Source organism: Pelophylax lessonae, assembly GCF_965119305.1.
Source record: "Pelophylax lessonae genome assembly, chromosome: 3".
Classification (NCBI taxonomy): Eukaryota; Metazoa; Chordata; class Amphibia; order Anura; family Ranidae; genus Pelophylax; species Pelophylax lessonae.
Window position 1 is genome coordinate 204,007,057 of NC_138770.1, and position 13,122 is coordinate 204,020,178.

General features: G+C 46.9%; 1 protein-coding gene across 1 annotated transcript in view; it reads right to left on the reverse strand.

The window, feature by feature from the left end:
• ACSL3 (acyl-CoA synthetase long chain family member 3) overlaps positions 1 to 13,122 on the reverse strand; it is a 177,715-nt gene that overhangs the window by 109,607 nt on the left and 54,986 nt on the right. Inside the window, exon 3 of the mRNA XM_082249393.1 lies at positions 4,483 to 4,660. Within this exon, the coding sequence (XP_082105519.1) occupies positions 4,483 to 4,660 (178 nt within the window). The remainder of the gene's footprint in view (positions 1 to 4,482; positions 4,661 to 13,122) is intronic.

Consider the following 13,122-nt stretch of genomic DNA (forward strand, 5'->3'; position numbering starts at 1 on the left):
AAGCTTGCCAAAATCTATGCAGCCATGAACCAAACAAAAAGGAACTAGCTTAAGTATACTTAAGATGCATATGTTTTTATGCACAAAAGTATGTGCACCATTACTGACTGGGGTAAACAGACCATGGGAACACAAAGAAGCCGCACAGTTTAGCGTGAGATTTTAATAAAGAACAGAGAAGATACATGCGTTTCTATATAGATGCTTCTTCCTTGCATTTAGAAATGAGAAAAAAAAAAAAAAAAGGCGCAAAAGTTCATACTGGGAAAAAAAAAAAAAAAAAAAAAAAAAACACACACCCCCCACACACAGACCTACGTCATCAGGATCCAATGTTGCTGACAACACTGAGGCTTGTCAGCCGTGTACCATGCAGTCGCAGCAGTTTCCGTGTTGAGGGAAAAGGCTAGGAGTGCGAGCGAGCACGTTTCAAGAACTCGAGGAAGGCTCAAAGACCTCATGCCCTGAACACGCAGCTCTCCCCCTCACATCCTGCTCCTGAGCGTTGGAATACTGTCCAATATGGTGGGAAAGCTGGAGCTGGGGTGAGAAGGGGGCTTCAGTTTATTTATGTTATATGAAAAGTCAAAAGGGTGCATAATACAGCCTGGGGGGGGATGGTCTGTTCCAGGTTTCTCTAATATCTGTAATGAATTACAAACCCATCTAGTGCAAGGTAGGGGGGGAACTTTTACGCAACTTTCATACTGCTCTGTTACAAAAACGCGGTAAAAATACATATTCATTTTTGCTGCATTTTGTACCTGTGAAAAAGGACACGTGACTCAAAAAGCGCACCAAAACTACAACGGCGAGTCCATTTTTTGCCGCGTTTGATGCATTTTGCATTATTTTAATGACGAGGTATGCTTTGGTGTAGTTTATGTACCACACCAAAAACAGAAAGCAAGAGACTTTGAAAAACACAAGTGACCCGAGTGAAGAGCTCCATAGGATTTAATGGTCATGCATTTTTCTTCTGCTTTTGTTTTTTGTTTTTTTTTAATGCAAAAAAAGAGAAACTGATCAGTAAGAAAGCAGCCTTAAAAACTACACAGGCAGTGGGTAGAGAATGAAGGACACCGACTACATGTGACAAGTTCATATCCCATGTCTGCTTAATGTATTTGACATCGAGATTTTCGGGAAAACACCAGATTGCGTGGTTTCCGAAAGCATGGTTTATTGTCCCAATATCTTTATGATAAACAGCAGCCAAAAAATCTTGCCCAACAGCAAGTGTTTACTGGTAGGAAGTTATATTCCACCGTTATCTCATACATACACGGAACGGCCCTTTATAAGCAGATCAAATTAGATTTTGTATGATCTATGACATATGTAAATGACATCACGTGGTGCGTCTTCTCACTAACTAGTTAATGTGGCACTGATAAACATCCCATCTCACTGCTGTGACTCAATCACCATGAGGGATGGGGTCTGGGAAGTTCAAGCAAAATCTTCATCCTAAAATACTAATCTGAGTGATAACACACACTATGCTGCCACCATTGTAAACGCACTATGCTGCCACCATTGTAAACGCACTATGCTGCCACCATTGTAAACGCACTATGCTGCCACCATTGTAAACGCACTATGCTGCCACCATTGTAAACGCACTATGCTGCCACCATTGTAAACGCACTATGCTGCCACCATTGTAAATGTACGGCTGAACTGTTACTAAAAATCAGAATACTGACAAAAGGAAAAGTATAGCTGGGCTTATTCATAATGGTATGTCCCGTATCTGCAATATTCTTTGTATTCAATCATGGCTGCCAGAGATTATTAGCAGTTAGCCGTGTCAGACAACACTGGGGTTGCTCAGGTCCAAACACTTGCAACAAATCAAGAGCGGATGCTTACTATTACCATTACTGGCAAGTCCTCCTCTCCACTTATTTCACTTTGTTAGGGCTTAAGTTGATGGGCATACTCGCCAAACACCGCCATATCCATTTTAATGCAGCGTCACATGCACTGAAATGGGAACCACAGTATTTGGCAATAAAATTGTGCGCTTAAACTGCTTTGTTTGCAGTTTAAAAAAAAAAAAAAAAAAAAAAACCCTCAATAGAACATACTGGGCCCAAAAGAAAAGGAACACCAAAAAAAAAAAAAAAAGTTAAAAAAACGCAGCCCCCAAACTCTTATATACACACTGCCCCACTGGGAGAGTGAATGAGCAATTGCCGACCTGCGTTTGATGCAGGTGTTAGGCCTCATGCACGCTGGATGTTTGACGCTGTTCTTTAGGGGCAACTGGAGTTTTTTTTTTTGCCTCTAAACATCCTTGCATGTTAGCCTGTGTCCATACACACATAGGCGTTTAGAGGAAATTACAGGCAGAAAAAAATAAAAATAAAAAACCTCACTGCCAATGCATCCAAAGCAGCAGAGTTTTGGCAAAAAAAAAAAACCTGACGCGTGTAAACGCACGTCAACTTAACTACGCATGTTAATGCTAGGCATGTTTAGAGTTAATTCATTTGAATAGCCAGATTAAATATTTATTCATGCTAATGAAAGGAGTTATGCCCAAGCACTTTATTCGCCGAAATGCGTAACATGAATTTACAATCGCCAATCGTTTTTGGTGCCAAGAGGAAAAGGAGTCTAGGAGAGATGGTAAAAACCTCCAGTGAAAAAAATTGAAGTTGGGGGACATTTTCTTTAAAGAGTGCAATTTTGAAAAAGTGTGAATCCAATGAGGATTCCATTTTACTTAACTATTTGGGATCCTAATTCGTTTGTGTCCACCTACCACCAGAACTTCTATGACAGGTTGGAATCACACAAGAGAGGTCACTGGCCTAAGTAATGTATTCTTTACGCTGCTACCAAACAACAAAGTCATAGATGGAGAGTGGATCCTGTCTCACTCCACCCAGAATGGCAAAATCTATTTCACATAGAACTAATAGATGCAGAGTACATCCTTTATATATTTCAGATATACTGTTAGATTTCCTGGAAAAAACTTTGTATATATTATTTTGCCTGTATTTTAATAAATTCTATTTCTTTGTTAACTTATGGCTCATTGATTAAACACACATATACATTATATATATATATATATATATATATATATATATATATATATATATATATATATATATATATATATATACACACATATACATATACACATACACACACACACACATATATATTATATATATATATATATATATTATATATATATCTCTATCCCTTGTCTACCACACTGGTCATACCCATTTTCCAAATGTACCCCAGGGGACGGTGCCTGTTAATAGTTTGACCACTCCTCCCCATATAATCTCCTACATCCTTTATATAATACTCTGAAAACAGAAAACAGCCTGCCTAGCTTAAACATGGGACACGTAGCCGTCCACAATGAAATGCCCTGCCTTGCTTTAAGCACAAGGCTGTATTGCTTTAATTTAACCAACTGTTCAAAAAACACTCAATTCCCACAATATCACCCAGCCTGCATTCTGATCACATATTTGTGGCAAAGGATCACTAACTGTGGCCATGCTACACAAACATAAGCATGAGGTGACATGCTAGGGAATCACACTGAAATTGGTCACCTTGGTTTTAAATTAAAGTGCTTGTAAACAATCACCTTGTAAAAACAACCCAGTTTAACACCGACTTGAAGAAAGGCAAAACATTTGTGTATAGATATATATATATATATATATATATATATATATATATATATATATATATATATATATATATATATAACACATTCCCTCTGTTCTCAGCTGCATAAGAGCTTGGGAGGACAGACAGCAGTACACTGATCTGCCCAGTGAAAGGCTGTACCAGGGCAAGTCTGATCACTGGAGGAGAGCACACAGTTCCCAGCATAGCTTAAAAAAAACTGACCAGTGTGTTTTCTCCTGCTTAGTGTGGTCAGTTTTTATTAGGGAAGCAGAGGGACTGGCCTGAACACCAGGAATTTCACACAAACCAAAAAGAACAGGATTGTTTTTCATGGTACAGCATATGAAATGTTGGGATTACATGAACTTTAAGCACAGAATAGTTGATCCCAGCATGGAGACGAGGCAGCACAGTAAGCCAGCTGTATGCTCATTTTAGGACTGCCTCTACCAATGTGCTTTAAGACCTGCAAAATGCAATGTTCAGAAAGGAGGAGATGTTTACTCCACAGATTGGGCAGGGTTATGTACCATCTGTGCCATGAGAATTGTATCCTGGGTAACATGGGACAAAAAAAGGATGCACTCAATGCCAAAAACCCATTAGAGGTGAACTTATGAAGTTAGTAAATTACAAGGAAAAAACTAAATCCAGAGCAGATGTGCAGGGTGTGGAGCAGATCATATAATCTAGTATGGGGAAGGCTTGTGGCACCCTGGAGTATAACATAAGACAGTGCAGTGTGTTCTGTGGGTTACATTCCCAGACAAGTCATCAATTCCTGCAAGAGGGAAGGTTATTACTCACGTGGGAAATTATACATGAAGCACGCCTGTGCCGATATGATCCACTCCGCTCGTGTCTCACAGAAAATGGCTATGTTCGATCGAGGTTTCTGGTCCAGTGCAGCAAGCCCACTTCCAAAATGAGAGGCGGCTAGGTAAGCCTCATCGTAGGTCATCCAGTTGTACTTCCCCAAGATAACCTGGTAAAAGACAAGGAAGATCGTACAGGCATAAGTGCAAATAATAAAAAAAAGTTACAAAAACACAGTGAGATTAGAAAAATGAGAATACCAATTACCACCAAATAAGGATAGATAATATACACCGATCAGCCATAACATTATGACCACTGACTGGTAAAGTGAACAATGTGGATTATCGCACTACAAATGCACCGGAAAGTGGGTGGGATGTGTTAGGCAGCAAGTGAACATATTGCCCATTAACCAGATGGCAGAAAAAAAAAAATGGGCAAGTGTAAGGATTTTCAGGACAGACAAAAGACCAAATTGTAATGGCTAGACAATCGAGTCAGAGCATCTGATCAAGAATGGACTCTGGCACAGAAGGCTTACCTCAATGCATAGAATGCATTAAAGCGGAACAGAACTTGCCTAAGGTCCAGTGATACAGCATCCTCAGGCGGCCGGCTTCTGGGTCCTGATCACCAGCTGCTCTCATTGCTCAGGCAGGGATGACATTGGATCTTGCATGGCCGAATTTGTACATACTGCGCATATACATGGGTGGACAGGCAGGTATGTAGGTTTAGGTCTTTTTCACATCAGCACACCAATTGGGTCCACCTGTCCATTTTTCAGGTGGATCCGATCAGACCATTCCAATTCTCTAATGGGGTGGAGGATGTCAGTGGACATGAGTCTGCTGACACCCGCCGGCATCTGATCTGATCTGCAAAAAAATGAGACTGATGGCGACAGGTTTGCCATTCGTCCGGTGGATCAGATGACAATCTGATATAAAAAAAAAACAGACACAATCCATTTCTATCCAACCGCCCCATAAAGGGAAGTGGGCTCTGTCCTTGTCCGCTCTGCATAGCGGAGCGTACAAGGAGCGGTCATCTGCCTGTGGGGATCAGCAGAGAGATCTCCACCGAGCAGGATCTGTCATCTGCCTGCAGTGATCAGCAGAAAGATCCTGAAGCAGGATCGGTCATCTGCCTTGGGTAATCAGCAGAGAGATCCCGAAGCAGGATCGGTCATCTGCCTTGGGTAATCAGCAGAGAGATCCCGAAGCAGGATCGGTCATCTGCCTGCGGTAATCAGCAGAGAGATCCCGAAGCAGGATCGGGCATCTGCCTGCGGTAATCAGCAGAGAGATCCCGAAGCAGGATCGGGCATCTGCCTGCGGTAATCAGCAGAGAGATCCCGAAGCAGGATCGGGCATCTGCCTGCGGTAATCAGCAGAGAGATCCCGAAGCAGGATCGGGCATCTGCCTGCGGTAATCAGCAGAGAGATCCCGAACAGGGTCGGTCATTTGCCTGCGGTAATCAGCAGAGAGATCCCGAAGCAGGGTCGGTCATCTGCCTGCGGTAATCAGCAGAGAGATCCCAAAGCAGGATCGGTCATCTGCCTGCGGTAATCAGCAGAGAGATCCAGAAGCAGGATCGGTCATCTGCCTGCGGTAATCAGCAGAAAGATCCCCACTGAGCAGGATCGGTCATCTGCCTGCAGGATCTGTCATCTGCCTGCGGTAATCAGCAGAGAGATCCCCACGGAGCAGGATCGGTCATCTGCCTGCAGGATCTGTCATCTGCCTGCGGTAATCAGCAGAGAGATCCCCACGGAGCAGGATCGGTCATCTGCCTGCAGGATCTGTCATCTTCCTGCGGTAATCAGCAGAGAGATTCCCACTGAGCAGGATCGGTCATCTGCCTGCAGGATCGGTCATCTGCCTGAGGTAATCAGCAGAGAGATCCCCACCGAGCAGGATCTGTCATCTGCCTGCAGGATCAGCAGAGAGATTCTCACCGAGCAGGATCTGTCATCTGCCTGCAGGATCTGACATCCGCCTGCGGTGATCAGCAGAGAGATCCCCACTGAGCAGGCGGGATCAGCATGGACGAATCCTGAAAGGGGACTTAATGAATAAGAGGCATAGAATGTCTCTTCTGCATTAAAAATCCTGCCTGTTCGCCCATTTTAATTAATGCCTAAAGTTTCACTCTAAAGGTGAAAACCTTAAGGCTTTAGAAGCACTTTAATATTAAATGGATTTTTTAGGTTTAGAAAAGGAAAAGAAGAAACCCAGTGCCCTTCATTTCCAAACAAAGGTGGCTTGGACAAAGGGTGATCAGACTACTCCCCTGAAAGAGATATAAAGTGTGACTTGCACCCACTCTTATAGTGCATCCTTTTCAGATTCTACCTTTCATTTTTAAACCAGAAACCTTACAAATGAACTAGTCCATAAGGGACTGCTTGACCTAGCCCAGAATTGTACTGTGGCAATAGATTCAGCAATTATCATTTCTATTACACAATATTATAAAAATACATGGTTATTTTAGAAGACCAATAAAATGCAGAAGAATTAGGGAAGAGTGTGGGAAACCAGCTATTAAATTCAACCAAATGCAGCAGGAAACCAAGCACCATTCGTATTGGGGGCAGGGTGTGGTGAGTCATGTAAACCATATTCATTAGTTCATAATAACAAGGATGACTTGAACAGGGAAAGTTTCAAGTGGCCACAAATGTACTTTGCTAGCTTATAAAAAAAAAAAAATCTTCAATAGTACAGAGAAAGTGCCCACAAAAATGAGGCATTATACATTGCAAAGGATCAACACTGCCCTCCAGTGGTGATATGCAAAACTACAAAGATTTTTAACTGCTTTATATTCGTTTGGGTGCTGAACACTTATGTTTGGTTCTTGGCCTTCGTCTGATAGGGAGAAAGATCCTGAGGGAGCTGGGTAGAAAAAAATGGAACAGGAGGGCATCTATATCAAACGCTGTGCTCCTTTTCTATTTAAAGGACCTGCTGGAATGCAGCTAGGCCTGACCCGCAAAGGACATCACACAGATTACCATGAAAGTGGGGGCCATAATTGCCAGTTCATAGGAATGCTGTAAACAAGTGTCAATGCTTTAAATAAAAATGTCTGCATTTTGTGGTTTTTAAAGTGTTACTAAACCCAGTACCCTGCATTCACTATATCTGGTCTCCCACAGTACACAGAACATTGAAATTTGTTTTAGTAAATATAAAACTGCTAAATACTTTTTCTCATCAGTATAGAGCAGTCTTGCGACTTTTCAGTGACTGGTTAAAGCTTGTAGGAGGAGTTTTCATTCTCCTCTGACTGTCCTATGAGGCTGCAGGACTCCTGACACGGTCTGGTCCTGTGACAATCACATGCACCCTCCCAAGAAAAAAAAAAAAAAAAATAAACTCTGCACATGCTCAGTTTGGTGTGTATTGCTAGAGTGCCCCCAAGGCTCTGTCTTATCAGGAGATGGATAGGGGACTGTGGAAGAAAGGGAGGATCAGGAGAAGACAGGATCAAACAGCCATTTTACACAATGCGGAGGATTATCCCCTTAAGTCACACAGTAAGTATAACAAGCATGCTTTACTGCATATAAAGACTGATTTTACGGTTGTTGGTTGAGCAACACTAACTTGGAGTTAAAAGTATATCTAGGTCAAAACCTAAAAAACTGAATTTTTGTAAAATCTTACCTGTAAAATTCCTTTCTCTGAGTCCTCCGACAGTCGCCGCCTCCTCGAAGTTATCACTATTGGGTATTGTCCACCTATCCGTAGGAATAGCTAGGCATATAGACTTAGTCAAAAGACAAAAGGCATTAGCATATACACACCCACGGGGGCTGTCCCATCTGGTCAATACCCCCCTGCATCACCACTCCCAACTCAGTTTGGTAGCATAGCAGTAGGTAATAAGAACCCCAAAAGAGGGGCGGCGACTGTCGGAGGACTCAGAGAAAGGAATTTTACAGGTAAGATTTTACAAAGATTCCGTTTTCTCTTACGTCCTCCGACAGTCGCCGCCTCCTCCAAGTCATCACTATTGGGATGTCCCAAAGCAGTATAGACATGGAGGGGTGGGAGACGCAACCGTAGAAAAAGCAATGCAGTACCCACATCAGAGAAAGGAATCTTACATGCACCGTAAGAACCAACTGGGCAACAGAAAAAAAACAATGCTCAACAGGAGCAACAGCCCAGGAAAGCAAATGCCAACAGCCAGGGACCCAGAGAAAAAAAAATCAAGGGTCCATCATGGCACAGCCGCACTGAGAACTGAGAAGAAGCATCAGCTGATGCCAGAACGTCTACTTTGTAGAACTTGGAAAAGTGTGCACCAACGACTAAGTTGCCGCCTTGCACACCTGGGCCACCGAGGCCCGATGCCAACAGGCCCAGGAAGTACTCAAAGACCTGGTAGAGTGCGCCTTAACAGGGAAGGGCGGAACCCGTTCCTTCAAGGCATAGGCCTGCTCAATGGTCTGTCTGATCCACTTGGCAATAGTCGCTGCCGATGCAGCCATGCCCTTCCGAGGTCCCTCAGGAAGAACAAAGAGAGAGTCCGCCTTCCGAAAGGATTCCGTAGACTTCAGGTAAACCTTGATCGCCCTGACAACAACATCCAAGGAATGCAAAGGCTTTGTACAAAGCGAAGGCAAGACAATTTCCTCATTAAGGTGGAACTCAGTGATCACCTTGGGAAGAAAGGACGAGGGTGTTCTCAACACCACCTTATCCTTGTGAATTATCAAGTAAGGGGAGCGGCAAGACAACGCTGCCAGCTCCGACACTCTGCGAGCCGAAGTGATCGCCACAAGAAAAGCAACCTTTTTCGACAGCAGAGGCAACGATATCTCCCTGATATTTTCAAAAGGAGCACGCTGCAATGCGGACAGGACCAAGTTCAAGTCCCATGGAGGTAAAGGCTCCTTCCTAGGAGGAGCCAAATGTCGCACACCTTGAATGAATGTGCGCACCAAGGAATGTGACGCCACAGGGCGTTGGAAAAGGACCGCCAGTGCAGACACCTGGCCCTTTATAGTGGCTAGCGCCAGGCGCTGATCCACTCCAGACTGGAGGAAAGCCAAGATTCGACACCGAGTAAGAACGAGGGGAAAACCCCCTGGATTCACACCAGGTGAAGTAGGCTTTCCAGGTACGGTAATAGATCTTACCAGAGGAAGATTTCCTAGCCTTGATCAGGGTAGGGATAACCTCAGAAGATAGACCCTTGTCCTTCAAGACCTGGGTCTCAACAGCCAGGCCGTTAAAGCCAGCGACTGTAAAGCAGGATGGAAGATCGGACCCTGAGACAGGAGATCTTCCCGCAGAGGCAGACGCCACGGAGGCGCCACTGCCAGGTGAACAACGTCGGCGTACCAAGACCGGCGAGGCCAGTCCGGCGCCACCAGAATCACCATGTGCGGTTCCGAGACCAATCTGCGAAGGAACCGGGATAGTAACTGAATCGGAGGAAAGGCGTACATCAGACGATACTGATGCCAAGCTGCCACCAACGCATCCGAGGCGTCCGCCAACGGAGCGCGCATTCTTGCCACGAACCTTCCCACCTTTCGATTTAGCCGGGATGCGAACAGATCCACGTCTGGGGATCCCCACTTCGCACACAGCATCTGAAAGACCTCCGGGTGTAGGGACCATTCCCCCTAGTCCAGGGTCTGGCGGCTCAGATAGTCTGCCTGCCAATTCTCCACAACCGGAATGTGAACTGCCGAAATCGCCGGGACATGAGTCTCGGCCCAAGACAGAATGTCCGTCACCTCCCGGGCTGCTCGAGCACTCCTGGTGCCCCCCTGGTGGTTGATGTAAGCCACCGCGGTAGCATTGTCCGTCTGTACGCGAACAGGCAGGCCCTGGAGACGGTCCGACCACTGGAAGAGACAGTTTTATCGCTCGTAGTTCCAGCACATTTATCGGGAGGGAGGATTCCTCCTCCGACCAAGTGCCCTGGGCAGACAGGGTGCCCAGGACTCCACCCCAGCCCGACAGGCTGGCATCCGTGGTAACCACCGTCCACACCAACGGGCGGAAGGACTTGCCTTCCGCCACCGACGGGGACTGGATACACCACAGAAGAGTCAATCTGGTCCGGCGACTCAAGGAGACCTCCAGATCCAAGGACTGAGGAAGTCTGTCCCACCTGGCCAGGATCTCTGTCTGGAGAGCCCGTGTGTGGAACTGGGCAAAGGGAAATCGCCTCGAAGGCCGACACCATCAAACCCAGGCCCCGCATGCAGGCCCTGAGTGACTAGGATGGATTGTCCCTGAGGGACCGGATTTCGTCCCGCAAAGTCCGGAGCTTGCCCTCCGGCAAGAATATCTTTGCCTGAGCAGAGTCCAGAACCATTCCCAGATAGGGAAGGCGAAGCGACAGAGAACGCTGATTTTTGAACGTTGATGGTCCATCCGAACTCCTGGAGCGTCTGTACCGTGATGGACAGATCGCGCACAAGGTCCTGACTGGCACGCGATCTCAGAAGCAGATTGTCCAGGTACCCCAGGACCGCAATGCCCTGGGCCCTCAGCAGGCCCAGAACCGGTGCCAGCACCTTGGTAAAAACCCTGGGTGCCGAAGCGAGACCGAACGGTAACGCCACAAACTGGTAGTGGTCCTCTGCGATAGCAAACCAAAGGTACCGCTGATGACCCTCGAAAATGGGGATGTGCAGGTACGCATCCTTCAGATCTATCGAAGCCAGGAATTCTCCTGGACTCAAGGAGACCACAACCGAACGGAGAGACTCCATTCGAAACTTCCGAACGCGCACGAAGCGGTTCAGCGCTTTCAGGTCCAGAATAGGACGCACTTTGCCCTCCTTCCTGGGCACAGTGAACAGATTCGAATAAAACCCCCGAAACCTGTCCCGATGAGGCACCGGGACAATCACCCCCTGAGCAAGCATGTCCTGCACCGCTTGATGCAAGTCCTGCAGACGCCCCGGAAGCAAATGGAGATTGGAGGAAAAGAATCTGTCGGCCGGCCTGGAAAGGAATTCGATCTTGTAACCTGATCGAAAGATTTCCTGGACCCACCTGTCCGAGATCCGGAGCAGTCAAGGTTGGAGGAAACCGCGCAAACGTCCCCCCACCCCAGAAATGGGTGAGGGTGCCCCTTCAGGCAGAGGCGGAGTGTCCCGCCGAACCGGCATTGCCGGTCTTCTGCTTACCCGCCCAGGGTTTCTTCTGGTTGCCCTGGGCCTTGAAGGGCTTGCCCTTGGATTGGTTCCGAAAGGCACGAAAGGACCCCTGACTTGATTTAGGCGCAGAACCCCGCTTGCCACGGAAAGACTTGTTCTTCGGGTTCTGGGGTAGCATAGTGCTCTTACCTCCCGTGACGCCCTTCACCAGGGTATCCAACGCCTCGCCAAAAAGGCGAGAACCAGCATAGGGAAAATCAGCAACAGTTTTCCGCGAGGACTGGTCGGCCGACCAGCTCTTCAGCCATATCAGTCGCCGGTTAAGTACCGCGACACTCGAGAGGCGAGCCACCAAGGAGGCCTCATTAAGGGCTGCATCACACAGATACATGACTCCTTGATGGATCTGGTCCACCATTTCCAGTCATGCAGGCGGCACGCCATCGGACACTAGGTTGCTGCTAAGCACCTTAATCCAATCAGCCACCGCCTGAGCCACCATAACGGACGCGAAAACGGGTTTGAGCAACGAACCGGCCACCGTATAGGAATGGCGGGCTAGAGACTCCAACCGCCGGTCCGTGGGATCCCATAAAACCGGGGTATCCTCAGTAGGAACCAAGGTAGCCTTGTTCAGCATGGCCACAGTGTGATCTACCTGTGGAGGCACACACCATCGTGATTCCGTAGCCGGCGCAAAAGGATAAAGCAATTTGAACCGACTAGGTACCAGGAATGGACGTTTTAACGTGCGCCACATTTCATTAACAGTGTAATGGAATTCCGCTGGGCAGGGAAAAACCTGCGCAGACTTGCGGGTCCTGTGCGTCCCAAATGAGGACGCAATGCCCGGAGGACAGGGCTCATCCTCTAAATGTAAGGTTTCCTTAACAGAAACAATCAACTCATCCATGGTCGCCCGTTCTTCGGGTGACCCTGGGGAGGATGTATAAACACCCTCCACCTTAGCCTCCCCCTCAGACCCCGGGGGGGTCTAAGGATGAGCGGGACCCTGAAAAGGGCACGCGCGCAGCAGCAGCATCCATATCCCCATCTGAATCAGAAGAGAGACAGCCTGGGCCGTTTTCTCGCAGCCCGTTCAGACATCAGCATTTCCATATTTGCCACTAAAGTCGCAACTACAGCAGCCAGATCAGGTCGCAGCAGGGCCACAGGAGAACTGGGGCCCCCCACTAAAGCTGGAGGAAACTTGCTTTCCTGAGAATCCATGGCTCAAGATAATAAAAAACTACAGTGCAAAAAAGTAGTGTACTGTCCCCTTAAATAGTGCTGCGGAGTGCGCAGCCCACCGCTACTGTCACAGCTGTGAAGACCCCCAAAAGGAGAAACTGAGCCAGAAGCAGTATACAGAGGAAGACAGAGATAAACTGCAGAGCCCGCAGATCGTTGCTACCTGTGTCTGTGCTGTCTGAGAGGAAAAGGAAATGCTGCTGGAGGGGGCTGGCCATAAGCCAGACCCCAGGGA